Genomic DNA, 14,877 nt, shown 5'->3' on the forward strand with positions numbered 1-14,877 from the left:
TTCCGGGTCTGACATCCGATGAATCTGTCCTTCCGAGGCTTCTCTCCCTCTGCCTTCTTGGCCCGAGGATGTTTAGCCATCGTACTGCAGCTGGAAGCGCCCTGACTCCACGGGGTGAAGGTGTGAAGGGTAGATGGGACAGAGGACCTGAGAGCTCTGGGTCAGGAAAGACCCCTGGATGCATTTAGTATTCCTTGAAATCCACAGCTTTTTGGCCCTGGACTGTAGTTAATGACCAACACATAGAAAAAGTTCTCCATTTCAGGGGATGATTGATCTTGTTAAAAGTTGGGGGGGGAGTTTTGCTGAGCCTCCTCAGGTCAGATCTGTCTGCCTCAGAATCAGCTCAGTGCTCACAGTGTTCATAAAATAAATATTGTTGTCTCTGATCCCAGCTTGGCCACTAGGCCTGACTGATAAAATACTTACTCATGACTGCGCAACGTGCTGCTGAATTTCTCTGCACACGCTTCTTCCCTCCAGTAATAGCCCCATGCTTTGTTTCAGGATTCCAGTTAATTCCTCAGCTTGGGGATGGAGGCAGGCTTTCCTGAAGGCCAGCCACATCCAGGGACATCAGAGCTCCTGAAAGACACAGTTAAGGTGGNAATATTTATTGGATCCTGAGAGGTTACACAAGATGCCATTGAAACAAAATCACCAAGTGCTTGGGTATGTTATCCTGGAGATCTAATCAGAAAACGATGATGTACCTATTTAACACCCCGAATGGGTCTTTTTAAAACACACACACACACACACACACCCTCACCGTCTTCCTTTATAAGACAGAGAACTTAGGGAGTATCCACTCCAGGTTAAAAAGAAGTTTCTCCAAATACATTGGGCGAAGGAACATTTGTGTCTCTGAGAAGGAAAGGCAATTCCAAACAGATTGCNCTGTCCGCAGTGATGTCTGCATACTATGAAAACCCCACCCGTAACCGCAGCCATCTGTTTACAATGGAGACCACCTTGGGGCGCCCGGGTGGCCTAGTCGGTTAAGCGTCCGACTTTCGCTTAGGTCATGATCTCGCGGTTCGTGGGTTCGAGCCCCGCGTCGGGCTCTGTCCTGACAGCCAGCTCAGAGCCTGGAGCCTGTTTCAGCCTGTGACTCCCTCTCTCTGACCCTCCCCTGCTCACGCTATCTCTCTCTCTCTCTCTCTCTCTCTCTCTCTCTCTCTCTCTCCTAGAAATAAATAAAAAACATTTAAAGAAAATAAAAATAAAATGGAGACCACCAAAATACCATTTTCGGGGAGTAGTTTGCCACTGACGTTCAGAACTGGCGGCGCGAGGGAGGTTAAAAGGCAGAGCACATTTTAAGGGTCTTATCGTGGATTTAAAGTTCGCTGCAGCCAGGGCTCTCCTCTGTCCACACCCCGGCCTCCTGCGGTCCCAACCCCGCCCTCCGCTGACCCACGGGGCAGTGTTAGCAAAGAAAACACACCAGCCCCCGACTGCATTCCTAGTGTCTGCATTGTGGCGGGAGGAGGGGTCCCGAAAAGACAGAAGAGCCCGGATGCGAGAAGAGCCCAGGGAAGAGGCCTATGAGAGTAAAGTCGTACAGAACGGGGAAACCCTACGAGCTTGCAAATCTAATCAGATGTCTTACAAGTGACGTTTCATTTTAATGTCTGTGAAAGCCATATGTGTACAGCGCTCAAGAGAAGTGTAACGTCTTTTACAAAAATCCACCCTTCCCTGCCCCTCCCCACTTCCGTTTTCCTTCGCAGAAGCAATTACCTTTGTCTCTCCTAACTTTTGTCTTATCTAGTCGGTAAACTCCATGTTTCTGCCTGTCGATTTCCAAAACCATCCACGGATTTGCTACCATCAAGATAAAGATTTCGCTGTCTTACACCCGCAGCCTCCCCGCCCCNCCGTCGCGATATTTAATATTAGGACTGTTTGAATGCTATCATGGCTAAGCCATATAGCTTAGTCTCACTGCGTTTACTTTCTTGTACAACTGTTTTTGTGAGCCCTACAGTCAATGATCACCTTGGTTTTCATTTCCTGTTTCTCTGCATGCTTTTCCGTGTTCCTGTCTAAGGCATCTCCAAACTCTGTTGGAAGTGTGAACTCTTCTCCATACATGCAGATGCCACAGGAGGTGGGGGAAGGCTCTCAGTCTCCTCTGTGTTCCCCTTAGAAGCATTCCCTCTTGGAGCCACTGGAGAGATTAGGATAGCTGCAGGGGTCACCAGATCAAAGGGAGTCTCTTCTGGATGGGGCATTCGGTAGACTTAAGTAGGTAGATTTAAGCAGGTAGACTTAAGAAGTGGAGAAGGAGGAACAAGAGGGGATCAGCGTATGGAGACTTCTAATCTACACATGGCTCTTTTTTGTTAAAATGTAAAACATAATTGCCTGATCCTTGGAGTGATATTGATAACTGGGTTATTTTCCTATTACAGCTGTAACAAATTACCACAAATGTAGTGACTTAAAGGAACACAACTTTATTATCATAGAGTTCGGAAGGTCCAAAGCCTAAAATCAGTCTCACTGGGTCGAAGTCATACCTCAGCAGAGCTGGTTCCTTCCGGAGGCTCTGGGGGAACATCTGTTCCTTTGCCTCTATGAGCTTCAAGAGCTGCCTGCGTCCCTTGGCTTGTGGCTGCTTCCTCCCTCTTCAAAGCCTATCACTGCATGGGCCCATCACTCCTGCCATCATTAAATCTCCTTTTTCTCACTTTGACATTCTTGCCCCCCTTCTATAAGGACCACTGTGATTACATTGGGCCCATCCAGGTAAGGCAGGATGAGCGCCTCATCTCAAGATCTTTGAATTAATCACATCTGTAAAGTCCTTTTTGCCATGTAAAGTGACATATGTACAGGTTCTGTGAATTAGGACATGGATAACTTTGGGGGGGGAGTGCATTATTCTGCCTACCACAATAACTTTCTGATAACACTCATGACCCTCAGTTCTTGCCAAGATGTGGTATTTATAGATACACACACACACGTATACTGATACCGATAAATGATTGAGGGTATGAATGAATAAAGAGCTTTTATGAAGTCATCAAATATTTCTTATTGGGCCCATTATCTGCCAGGTTATGTTTTAGACTATCTGCTAAGGAGATCTAGGAAACTAGGGTTTATTCTTACAAACTTGACCCTGCTTGGTCTCAAAGCATATTCTGTGTCATACTAAAATGGCAACCAGTTCACTGTTCACCACGGAATTAAGACAAAAGAAGAGAAGCTTATCGCCATCTTCCTTCTTCTAACCATTTGACTATTAACACAGAAAAGAAACAAATACCACAGAAAAATAACATGTCCAATGTATCGTTGTGAACGAAGTAATCTGGTTGCATTAACGGAGCATATATAGGATAGCCATTTGGAACAGCATTTCTGGGTGAACTTCTCCGGACAGCTTGAGTTCCGCTGGTGGTCGAAAACCCACGTGTGGCCATGGAATCTGTCCATGTGAGCTGTAGGTTTGACCTAGAGGGAACTATTCTCCCTGGAGTCTGAGTGTCTGACCCTGATGGAGCTTTTGGGATTGCCCTCAATGTGGTCTTTGGGTCTGTCCCCTGCGTGGTCTGCATACCTGCCCCTTGTGTGGCTTGTGAACACACCTGCTGTGTGGACTGTTGGCCTGCCCTCCTGACGACCTCAGAGTATGTCCTCTGGGGGGCCTGCGACACTGCCCTCTGTGTGGATTGTAAATTTCCTTGCACAGCCTGCCTGTCTGCCTTTGGGGTGAGCTGCCTACTGGTCTCCCCTTTGGGCTCAGCAGTGGTGTGGCTGGACCCTGAGCCCCTAGGGACATAGCAATACCCATTCCACTGGTTTTGGCTGGACACGTGACCAACGGGAGATGCGGAACTCGTAATATCCATGTAAGAGAATGGGGATGTTGATGGCTCCGTCGTGCTGTTCTGTAATCTCAGTACGCATAAGCCGAGAGAGCATCCTTCACAGTTCTTTGTGTCGTGGGACCCATCCAAAGGCACCTCCCGGATGATCGGTAGCTCTGAAAACTTCCTAAAGCCATTTTCGTAGAATTTCTTCAGAATGCGCAGCACCACGTTTTTCAGAATCCTCATGGCGCTCTCCGGGGAGAACTCGGGGTTCTCAAATCGAGACCAGGAACACTTCTTGCACCTCTGAGCAAAGAGGCGCATAATCACCTGACCCTGGGATTTGTGGGGCTCCAGGTGCATATGACATAGGATATGCACTTGAGCAGAAGCCCAACTCCGATGGCATGAGGAACACTGGAACCTGCAGATAAGGGGACAAGACCATGTGCCTTCAGGTGATTGCTGACCCAAGGGAGGTGGGCCTGGCCTGGCCTCAGTCTCTGAATCTCTTCCAGTTTGAAAAAGTACATATGATATTGACAAATTGCCAGATAAGAATGAGAGGGCTGGGCGCCTGGGTGGCTTAGCTGGGTAAGCATCCAACTCTTGGTAAGCATCCAACCCTTGACTTAGTTTCAGGTCATGATCTCACGGTTCATGGGTTCAAGGCCCCGTCGGGCTCTGCGCTAACACCTGAGGGCCTGCTTGGGATTCTTTCTCTCTCCCTGTCTCTCCGCTCCTTCCCTGCACCCTCTCTCTCTCAAAATGAATGAATAAACATTAAAAAAAAAAAAAAAAAGAATGAAAGGGAGTGTGTTTTTAACAAAGCTTTTTCCTGTGAGCCATCATAGCTTCCATCCTATGTGGTCCCACATTTACCTCTTTGCTAGTAAAACATGCCTGGGTGTCTCATGGGGAAAAGTCCTTCTGCCACCTGCCAGTGAAATTTGGTCCTCCTGATGATCACAGAAAACTTATAAAGGGCCTACTTTGAGGCAGGCGCTGAAATAAGGGCTTGGCAAATTTTCCCATTTCACGTTTAAAGCTCCCCTCTGAGGTAGGCAATATTGGCCCCAATGTCCAGATAAAAAAACTGAGTCATCAAGAGATAAACAGCTTGTTTTTAAATACATATATTTACAACCATTATCTTGGGGTGCCTGGGTGGCTCAGTCGGTTGAGCATCCAGCTTCGGCTCAGGTCATGATCTCATGGTTTATGGGTTTAAGCCCCACATTGGGCCCTGTGCTGCCAGCTCAGAGCCTGGAGCCTGCTTCGGATTCTGTATCTCCCTCTCTCTCTGCCCTCCCCTGCTCATGCTCTGTCTCTCTCTCTCTCTCTCCCTCAAGAATAAATAAACATTAAAAAAATTTGTTTTAATGAAATAAAACCATTTTCTTATGGAAAGGTAGAAGAAGGAACGCTTGGGATGCTTGGGTGGCTCCGTCGGTTAAGCATCCATCTTTTCTTTTTTCTTTTTTTGTAATGTTTTTTCATTTTGCAAGAGAGAGAGGAAGAGAGAGAAACAGAGTGCAAGTGAGGGAGGGCCAGAGAAAGAAGGACACACAGAATCCAGCAGGCTGCAAGCTCCAGAGCCCGACGTGGACCTTGAACCCACGAACCGTGAGATCATGACTTGAGCCGAAGTCGGATCTTAATTACTGAGCCACCCCGGTGCCCTAGAATCCCATTTATTGTTTCCACTCAGGTTTAGGGAGGAAGCCTCGTAAAAGAAGAAACTTCCTGCATTAAACAAAATGGGGGCATTTACATACTAAACAATACCGTGCAAAGGGAGATCCTGGTGTCATTTGTTCCTTTAACACGTTCTGGAAGGAACCCAAGGGTGATGCTGAGGCTAGGCTGGCCTCTTTGTCCGAGAATGCCCACTGAAGGGCAGACCCTCACTCACCTGCCAAATCCTCTCATCTCGTACTGCTTCCACCCTTCTGCAAGGCAGCTTGGGTCGAGATTCGCATCCACCTTCAGGGTCCATCTGGCTCGGGGTTTCTCCTGCTGCATCAGTTCTTGAAATATCTGGTCCCATGTTCCGACATCTAAAACGGTTTTCTTCTCCTGAGGCTGGGGAGCCATGTTTCGGGAGTAACTCAGTTTTATCTGGCAACTTGCAAGAGGGAAAAAAAAACACATCAGTTTCGGTTTCTCTGTCAGGAATGCACGTCAGCTATTTTCTTAAGTTTCGTTTTAGACTGAGTACACAGCACAGGTCTTTGTTCAGAAGACAGAGGGCAGCAGAGTTTTGCTAGTTTGTGAACAGAACTCTTTAAGAGATTATCTGAATACAGAGCTCTGTTCTTGATTCTGGGGGCACTTGTAAGTTACTTGAGTATTTTATTTTTCTCTTATTTTTACACCAGGCAAAAGCACTATGCTCAGCTCTGGGATAAATACCACTGACTAAGAAAGCAGTTTCTATCCCCATAGATGCTCACACTCTCATGCAGACGTGGGAAGGTAGGTGTGGAAGCATGTGTCCAATGCTGGTCTGTCTCATGCACCCAGTGACTCCTCACCACATCCCCTGGGCTGGCGGTGGGGCGGGGTTAATCCTGGTCTTTTGCAGGTGAGTAGCACAGACAGCTGGGGCACCTTGCCCAAAGCCCTGGAGCCAGTGAGCAGTATAGGCAGGCGAGACTTGAACCCAAGCCTGTGTGGCTCCAAAAACCTGTGATGTCTCTACCCATCTCTTCTTTGAGAAGAAGCTGAGGATGGTATTTGAGGCTTCTAGGCTGGCACTCTAGAGCTAGGATGGGGGGAACCATCTTGAAAGCTGACCTGATGGGTGGGTCTCTTGAGAGCTCACTGGGTCCTGGGTCCAGGCTTTATTTAACTCTGCCATTTGCCCTGTAAATTATCTTGCAGGGCAGGATGCAGGCAGGTGTGGGAGCCATCTTGGGGGACGGGGTGGAGAGAATTCCCATGCATGGGGTGAGGGACTGGGGCTAGACCACCTACAAGTCACTACTACCTCAGAGTCTGAGATTCTAGAAAGTGAGCTCTGTTCCTCTGTAGTTTAAACTCATATGAGGGGCGGGGAGTTGGGGTACCCAGGGGGCTTGGTCAGTTAAGCATCCGACTTCGGCTCAGGTCATGATCTCACAGCTCGGGAGTTCAAGGCCCACATCGGGCTCTGTGCTGACAGCTCAGAGCCTGGAGCCTGCTTCAGATTCTGTGTCTCCCTCTCTCTCTGCCCTTCCCCCACTCACACGTTGTCTCCCTCTCTCTTTTTCAAAGATAAATAAACATTAAAAAAAAATTTTTTAAAAACACTTTAAACTCAAATGGGGCAATAAGACAAGCAGGACCTTACATCCTCGGAAGTCTCACTAAGGTTACTGTGTCCCAAATCAGTCTAAGCCTTCTCTGGCTTTCTAGATTTTAACATGTTTCCCTTCTTCCCAAACCGCCCCCCCCGCCCGCCCCCAGCCTAGGGGCACTGGGTGACTCAGTCAGTTAAGGAACCAACTCCAGCTCAAGTCATGGTCTCATGGTTCATGGGTTTGAGCCCCGTGTCAGGCTCTGTGCTGTCTTCCTTTCTCTCTTCCCCCCACCCGTCAGTCTCTCTCTCTCTAAATAAATAAATAAACTTTTTTTTTAAAGCCTGGAAAGCTTTTTCTCTTTATGGCAGCCATCCACTTGATAATTTATTTCTGTAGTTACTCTAGCTTAGGAGTAGAAGGGACTGGAGGGACTTGATTTGGTCAAAGGAGAGAAACAAGAAATGTAGTCCCTAATGTGGCAATAATTTTACTTCTATTTTAAGCATCTCTTCGGCTCCCAGAAACTCTATAGGTATATGCCGAACACATACAGAGAATTTTGAAGGTGGTCGGTCTGTGGAATAATGAGGCTGGATGGTCCCTACACTAAGTCCATTTCCCCTACTTTGGGGATTTCAAATAAGGACAAATGAATACTAGCCTTGGAGCACCTGCTGTGTGGGTGATGCCAGCCATATCTTCACCTCCTGGACCCTAGGATGACTTGTCTAATAGTGGCAGATCCAAGGCTTACCTTTCTCTGAGGCCACACTAAATCCCAGGAAAGTGTAGGCTTGTCTAAAGGAGGAGTTGAGGAGCAGCTTGGTGGCTCAGTCAGTGTCCAACTCTTGATTTTGGCTCAGGTCATGGTCCCAGAGTCATGGGTTTGAGCCCCACGTCAGTCTCTGCACTGAGCGTGGAGCCTGCTTGGGATTCTCTCTCTCTCTCTCTCTCTCTCAAATAAAATAAAAATTTTTTAAAAATAAAGAAAGGAGAGGGTTGGTAATAAGAGATGAACGGGCAGAAGGCAGAAGCAGCAGTTTTGGGTAACCCAAATGGGAGTCTTCAGGCTGCTCTTCTAAGGGTGTCCCTCTCTGGGCTGGGACTCCTGGGCTCATCTTGGAAGGTCTAGTCCTCCAGTGAGAATTACTTCTCAGCCAAAAGTCAGCCTGGAACGGAGGGAAGGTGTTGAAATCACATTGTAGTGGAAGAGCACAATGGAAGGGGCTGGTTCTCCTCACCACTGCCCCTAGGCTGCATAATTATGGATACTTACCACTACTTAGAACAGGGAAGGCAGAATTAGGCAGTTGTCTTCGAAAGAACAAAGAACACACCTATCGAGTACCATCATCTGCTCATCCTCTTTCTCAGGCTATCAAGAAAGACAGATGTGTGAAGGAGCACCTACCTTCACCTTGCCTGCCTCACCTTTCTCTGCTTATCCCTCCAGCTCAGAACACAGACCCAGCCAGCCCACCCGGGGCTGGACCCTCATTTCGCCATTCTCTCCCTTGGAGGCCTGGGGAAGCCCCTTCTCTTCTCTGTACCTTGGGCTCTTCATCTAAATGATGGGGATAATCATACCACCTACCTCGCAGGGCTATGCTGAGGATTGAATGAGTTGAAAAATAGTTACCAGCACTTAGCAAGCAAATAGAAGGTTTTGCTACTTGTTGTCGCTGTGGTACAGGTTTCTTTGTTAAGCTGCCATAAAGCCTTCCTTAAACATGCTGAGAATAACAACAAAACTAAATTATATGTATATGTATATATACTATATAAGTATATATATATATACTATATATTATAGTACATTATATATATAGCATACTACTATACCATATATAGTATACTACTGTATATAATATATATAGTAGTACAGGGTGAAGAAAACTACAAATAAATGTGCATATAAGGACTCAGAGAGGCAACAGCCACTTAAGAATTCAGACTGGGCAGAGAGATGCATTCCTATCACTATGCATTCCTAGGTACACAGATACATTCCTAGGTATTCCGGATATACCTTCATTCCTATCACCCTGCTTTTGTGTAAGCAGGAGCCCTGTTCTGGGACCTCCTTGGGTGAGGCCAGGGCTCCCTGAGGGCTCACACCCAGCCCCCCCCGCCCCAATAGCCGGCTACCTGTAACAAGCGAGCCAAGAAGTGAAGCAGTGTGACCCCCAGAGCGAGCTGCTGCTCAGGCCCAGGGCTAGACCCCCTGAGAACTCCATTCCAGAGAGCAAAAGTCACACCAGAAGGACAAAAATAACAAATAATAAATAAATAAATATCCTAGAAAGAATCAGAAGAACTGTGTAAAGTCAAAACAACCCAAACAAAAACTCACAAGTTTTCAAAGGGGCAGGCTACTTCACAGTTTCTGTGAAAATCGATTTGGCTTCAGACCTCACGCAGTCCATGCAAGGCGCTGGGGTTTGCCCCCATTGGGATGTTCGGGGTAGAAAGGTCTTCTGTGAGCCTGAGGAAAGCTGAGCCCCTGAGAGGAAGGTGACCAACCTCAGGCCACCCAGAAGCCCCTACAAGTAGAGCCTCCGAGTCCTGTTCTTTCTTTTTTTAAATTTATTTCTGAGAGAGAGAAAGAGAGAGAGAGAGAGGCAGTGTGAGCAGGGGAGGGCCAGAGAGAGAGACACACGCAGAATCCGAAGCAGGCTCCAGGCTCTGAGCTAGCTGTCAGCACAGAGCCTGACCCGGGACTTAAACCCAGGAACCTGAGATCATGACCTGAGCCGAAGTCGGACGCTCAACCAGCTGAGCCACCCAGGCGCCTCCCTGTTCTATTTTTTTGAGTTTATTTATTTATTTTGAGACAGAGAGGGAGAGTGAGCACACTAGTGGGGGAGGGGCAGAGAGAGAGAGGAGAGAGAGAATCTCAAGCGAGGCTCTGGGCTGTCAGCGCAGAGCCCAATGTGGGGCTCGATCCCACAGACCATGAGATCGTGACTTGAGCCGAAATCAAGAGTCTTTTGCTTAACTGAGCCACCCAGGTGCTCCCTAAACCCACCCCCATCCTTGACAGCACTTCCTCTTTTCCAACATAGGCAGTCTTAACACCAGAGTCAGAACTATTCAGGCTCTATCCCAAGGCTGTGGTGAAGATGAAGATATGTTAAAGCAGAGTCTTTAAGCACCTCCCCTCCACCCCCCCACCCACCGCACACCAGTGCCAGAAAACCAGCAGGCTAAAGCCACACCATTCATTGGCTTTTCTCCTGTTCCTGACTCACTTTACCCAATTGTTACTGCACCCAGGGATCACCTCTTGCATTCACCACCTGCACCCAGCAATTATCCTAATTGTGCTTTCTGAGCCTCAACCAAGACAAAGAATGTAAGTAATTTTTCCTCACTTCCCTCCCTTGTGTACAAAGGCATTTTCTGATCTGGCACATACGGAGCTGAGAAGACATCACTGCCAGTCCTCACAAGAAAAAAGCTCAACAAACTGAAAACTAACCACGCTTCTTAGATCCACTAGAGAATTGGGCTTATGGGGCAAACTGCTGCCCTGAAAACTGGAGAGACAGGTGGACACAGAAAATCACAGCAGACCAGAGCCAAAAGCCCAGGAGCAGAAGCTGCCGCTGCTGGAACCGGTGCTGGCCGGAACATTCGACACTGTCATTGGCCACTTGCTGGGGGCTTCAACCCACTGAAGGATTGAAGATGTAGGAGGTCCAGTCTTAGAAGAGATTTCCATCCTTTCGTGAATTCTATCTCCAAGAACCTTGCGAGGTCTCCTCACTATGAAGATGGAGAAAATTCTTCTTGTGCTTCCAGGAGGAGAAGGAGGAAAATAACCATTTTTTAAAGAAACCCAAGGGGGCACCTGGGTGGCTCAGTCGGTTCAACGTCCGACTTCAGCTCAGGTCATGATCCCTCCGTTCCTGAGATTGAGCCCTGTGCCAGGCTCTGCGCTGACAGCTCAGAGCCTGGAGACTGGATCCTGTGTCCAGCACCACCCCCCCTCCGCCCCTCCCCTGCTCGGTCACTCTCTCTCTTAAAAATAAATAAATATTTTTTTAAAATTTAAAAAGTAAAGATACCCAGAACTCTCTGTTCCTAATAAGGCCTTCGGTCAAGGAAAACTATTTCACCAGACATACCACACTTGGATTTTATAAAAGCCTAACTGACCTGAGGGGTGGGAAGTACTCAAAGCCAACCCCCACGTGCCTCCACCATACACATGGGAACAGCCCACTGCTTCTCATGTGTGACCTCCTTTCTGCCTGCTGTAAAGACAAGACCTACCAAGCTTGCAGTAATGAGAGAAGAGAGCCAGGCGTAAGCTCAACAGGGTGGAGCTATGCCTGTGCCGTTCTCTGGGAGAGGAGCCAGGTCCCACGTGGGGGTGGGGGTGGGGGTGGGGGAACGACTCTTTCTCTTCTCAACTCATAGTATCTGGGGGAGAAAGAAAGAATTCAGTCAGCCATCAAGATTTCCAAACATGCGCTAGATCATTAAACTACCAAACCATGGAAGAGGTTTTAAAGGCTCTCTAGGTCCCATTCTTTGCTGGTTCACTTTGTAATGGTTAACATTTGAATTCTAAGTACAAATTTAGACATGATTCTTGGAGTGAGTCAGTGGGGGAAAAGCTTGGGCTCCGAATAAATAGACGAGGGTATACATTCCCCCTCTAACATTTACTGAGTTACTTGAGCGCTTTGAACCTCAGTGTCTTCGTCTATGAAATGGAAATAATACCCAGTCCACTATATTAAATGATGTGTGTGCTGATATGATATAAATATGAATCAAAACTACAAAATGCCAGGGGCGGGCAACTGGGTGGCTCAGTTGGTTGGGCACCTGACTTCAGCTTAGGTCATAATCTTGCGGTTTGTGAGTTCAGACCCCTTAGTGGGTTCTGTGCTGACAGCTAGGAGCCTGGAGCCTGCTTCGGGTTCTGTGTCTCCCTCTCTCTCTCCACCCCCAGTCCCCCCAAAAGATAAATAAATGTTAAAAACAATTTTTTTTAAACCTACAAAATACCAAGGAGCATCACTTCAAAAAAGAAAACTATACAGTGGCTTGAAATCATTGTGTTTGGATGGATCAGAGCATTTGAACTCAATAATGCAACAGTAAGGAAGAGACAAGGACCCACTTATGGAAAGAAGACAGAGAGTTAGACCGAGAGCTTAGAAAGTGTCTGTGTCTGTGTGTTGTGGGGAAGAAAAGTAGAAGATAAGACTTCTAACCAAATTTTAGAGCATTTTATCTGCTAGAATGTACCTTTATCCCCAGATCTATGTTGTCCCTCTAGTAACTTGATGGCTTAGGACTCTCAATAAGAAATGTTCCGGAATGGATACATTTAATGGAGCTTTATAACATGCAGATGTCCAGGCCCACCTCTGAAAATTCTGATTCTGCAGGTTGAGGGGTGGAGAGGGCATGTATTTTTTAAAAGCTCCAAGGGAGGCACCTGGGTGGCTCAGTCAGTTGGGCATCTGACTCCAGCTCAGGTCATGATCTCACAGGCTGTGAGTTCGAGCTCCACATCGGGCTCTGTGCTGACAGCTCAGAGCCTCGAGCCTGCTTCAGACTCTGTGTCTCCCTCTCTCTGCCCCTTTCTTGCTCATGCTCTGTCTCTCTCAAAAATAAACATTAAAAAAAAATTAAAAACTCCAAGGACGATGCTGAAATACACTCTCACCTAAAAGTCACTAATACATTGAAATCTGAGGCTCAGGCAGTCAGTGCCACTCGCCAAGATCTAACATTCTGAGTGGCAGTGACAGGAGGTGTAGCCAGGTCCTTGAGTCTCACTTGTGCGCTTTCTTCCACTGTGTGGTTCGGGAAGGCAAGGTTAGCCTTGATTAGTCCAGTCATTGAGTTGACAGGCTGACTTGCCCTGGCCTCAGAAAGCACCTTGCTTTCTCTTGAATGGAGTCCAAGAGAAGGCACAGTCATTATGCACGAATGTAATCAACAGTGGTACATACTGAAATCCCAGGAAGAGAGCTACGAGCAATGGAGGCGGATCAACTGTGGCCATCGCAATGCGAAGCGGTAGGGACGCTGCACAGCCGCTGGCGGTCACACCAAAGAGGCAGAACTTGGCTTTTTACCTCTGCAGCCTCAGGCTGGCCATGACAGTGCTGCTCAGGCCTTGGGGAGGTCCTGGTATCACTGAGAATTTTGAACCTGTGCAAAAGAGAGGTCAAGCACCCAGGCCAGCAGCAGGAGGCGAGCAGGCTCAAAACCGCAAGGTCCCCCAGGGGTGGTTTGGTGAGTGTATTAAAGGATCCCTGATCTTGACCTCTAGGTAGATACCTGGCAATGTTGTCCCCCCAAGGACAGTTTAAGAGATGGGTGTTGGAGCAATCTTCAAATCTGACCTAAAGTCTCTCACGAAGTTATTGATTTCTCCCCGTTCATTCCCCAGATTGGTTTCCCAGCCCTGGCTCTTATACCTCTCTGTGGGGTGCTCTTCATTCCTGGCCATGAGATTGAGGGTTAGGTTTTTCCATTGTTGGAGGAAAAGAGGTCAGTTCTCTCTCTCTCTCCCTGCCAACTCTTCAGAGATTTTTTTTCTTCCATTTCATTTTTCAAAATCCAGATTCATTATAACCTTGTTTCGGTGAGGAGGGGCTTAGCTGGCCCTGTGAGCACGTTTAATTATTGAGTATCAGTAGCGTGTGTCAGATCTGCAGAGAGCTCAGTGAGCAGTGAGAGCGACTGCTTCTGAACAAACCACGCTGTGCACAAGACCTGCTCTGAAGGCAGGCACCTGGGAGATTGCAGGTGATGAATGTGGCTGTGGGCATCAGCACTGCCGCAGTTTTCTCTCCTTGCTCTTCCCTTCCAGCCCCACGATTTATAATGCTCTGTCGTGTCCAATTCTGGTCACAGCCTGATGAATGTCATAGGGCTGTAAACACTCCGAGGCTTTACTTTTTGTGTTTTCTCCCACTTTGTATTTGTTATAATCCATGTCACCCAATAACAGATTAACTTTTGGATCCACTTTTTGTTCTCGTTAAGCTCCAGAGGCTCAGGAAATGAATATTCAGAGCACTCCTGGGTGGCACTGAGCTGAAAAATTATTCTGGCACAGATATTTAGGGAGAAAAAAAATGGGATACTATCCCCAGGGAATTTGATAAACAAAATGGATCCGATTCAGGTGAGAGGACATAGATTTGAATCCACGGCTGATTGCCATGGTCTGCACACGCACCATTGCCAGGCATCTTCCTGCCTTAGCTTCCTTTCTGCGTCAGAAAGCATTGGCTTGGATGGTCTCGGGTTCAGTCCTAGTGCTGGCCTTCTGTGGATGGGTTGAGGCTCTGGATCTACCAAAAGGGGTGCAAAAGGGTCTTTCTGTATCCCATAGTCATGTAATCCAGAGCCTTAGCGTGTCCCAAGAGGGTAGTAGAGAAGTGAACTTTAGAGCAGTCCTCTGAAGGTTGAAAGTCTCCCTCCTGGTAGAGCTTACTTTTCCCTAAGAGAGAGCTGGGGAGTAGGTAAAAAGAAGATCTAGAAGAGACAGAAGATGGTGTGTAGAGGTCAGTGCCTAAGACAAAGGAGGGGTGGTGAAGTAAATATGTATCTTGAGGAAGGGAAGATCCACGAGATGGAGGGTTAGCTGGAATAGCCAAAGACCTTAGGTGTGTGCAGAAGGATGCAAGCTTGTCCCTGGTAACCCCAAGGGCGGGACTGAGAGGAAAGGTACAAGAAGAGCTTTCATGGGATATAAGGGACAACTGAACAAGACTGTCATTCCA

The 14,877-nt window shown here is 47.6% G+C and overlaps 1 protein-coding gene across 3 annotated transcripts in view; it reads right to left on the bottom strand.

Moving 5' to 3' along the window:
* Window positions 1-2,442: 2,442 nt before the first annotated feature.
* The window catches only part of RTP4 (receptor transporter protein 4), a 37,246-nt gene continuing 24,811 nt past the window's right edge, over window positions 2,443-14,877 (bottom strand). The window contains exons 1-3 of one of the 3 annotated variants that reach the window (XM_077754398.1): window positions 7,869-8,221; window positions 5,746-5,958; window positions 2,443-4,254 (exon numbers count right to left, since the gene is read on the bottom strand). In XM_077754398.1, coding sequence (XP_077610524.1) covers window positions 3,225-4,254; window positions 5,746-5,927 — 1,212 coding nt within the window. In that variant the 5' untranslated portion in view covers window positions 5,928-5,958; window positions 7,869-8,221 and the 3' untranslated portion in view covers window positions 2,443-3,224. Of the gene's footprint in view, window positions 4,255-5,745; window positions 6,111-7,868; window positions 8,222-14,877 lie in introns of those variants that run through there. The other 2 variants (XM_077754399.1, XM_077754397.1) reach the window with 2 other exon arrangements.

The sequence above is a fragment of the Crocuta crocuta genome, unplaced genomic scaffold (assembly GCF_008692635.1).
Source record: "Crocuta crocuta isolate KB4526 unplaced genomic scaffold, BGI_CrCroc_1.0 scaffold70, whole genome shotgun sequence".
Classification (NCBI taxonomy): Eukaryota; Metazoa; Chordata; class Mammalia; order Carnivora; family Hyaenidae; genus Crocuta; species Crocuta crocuta.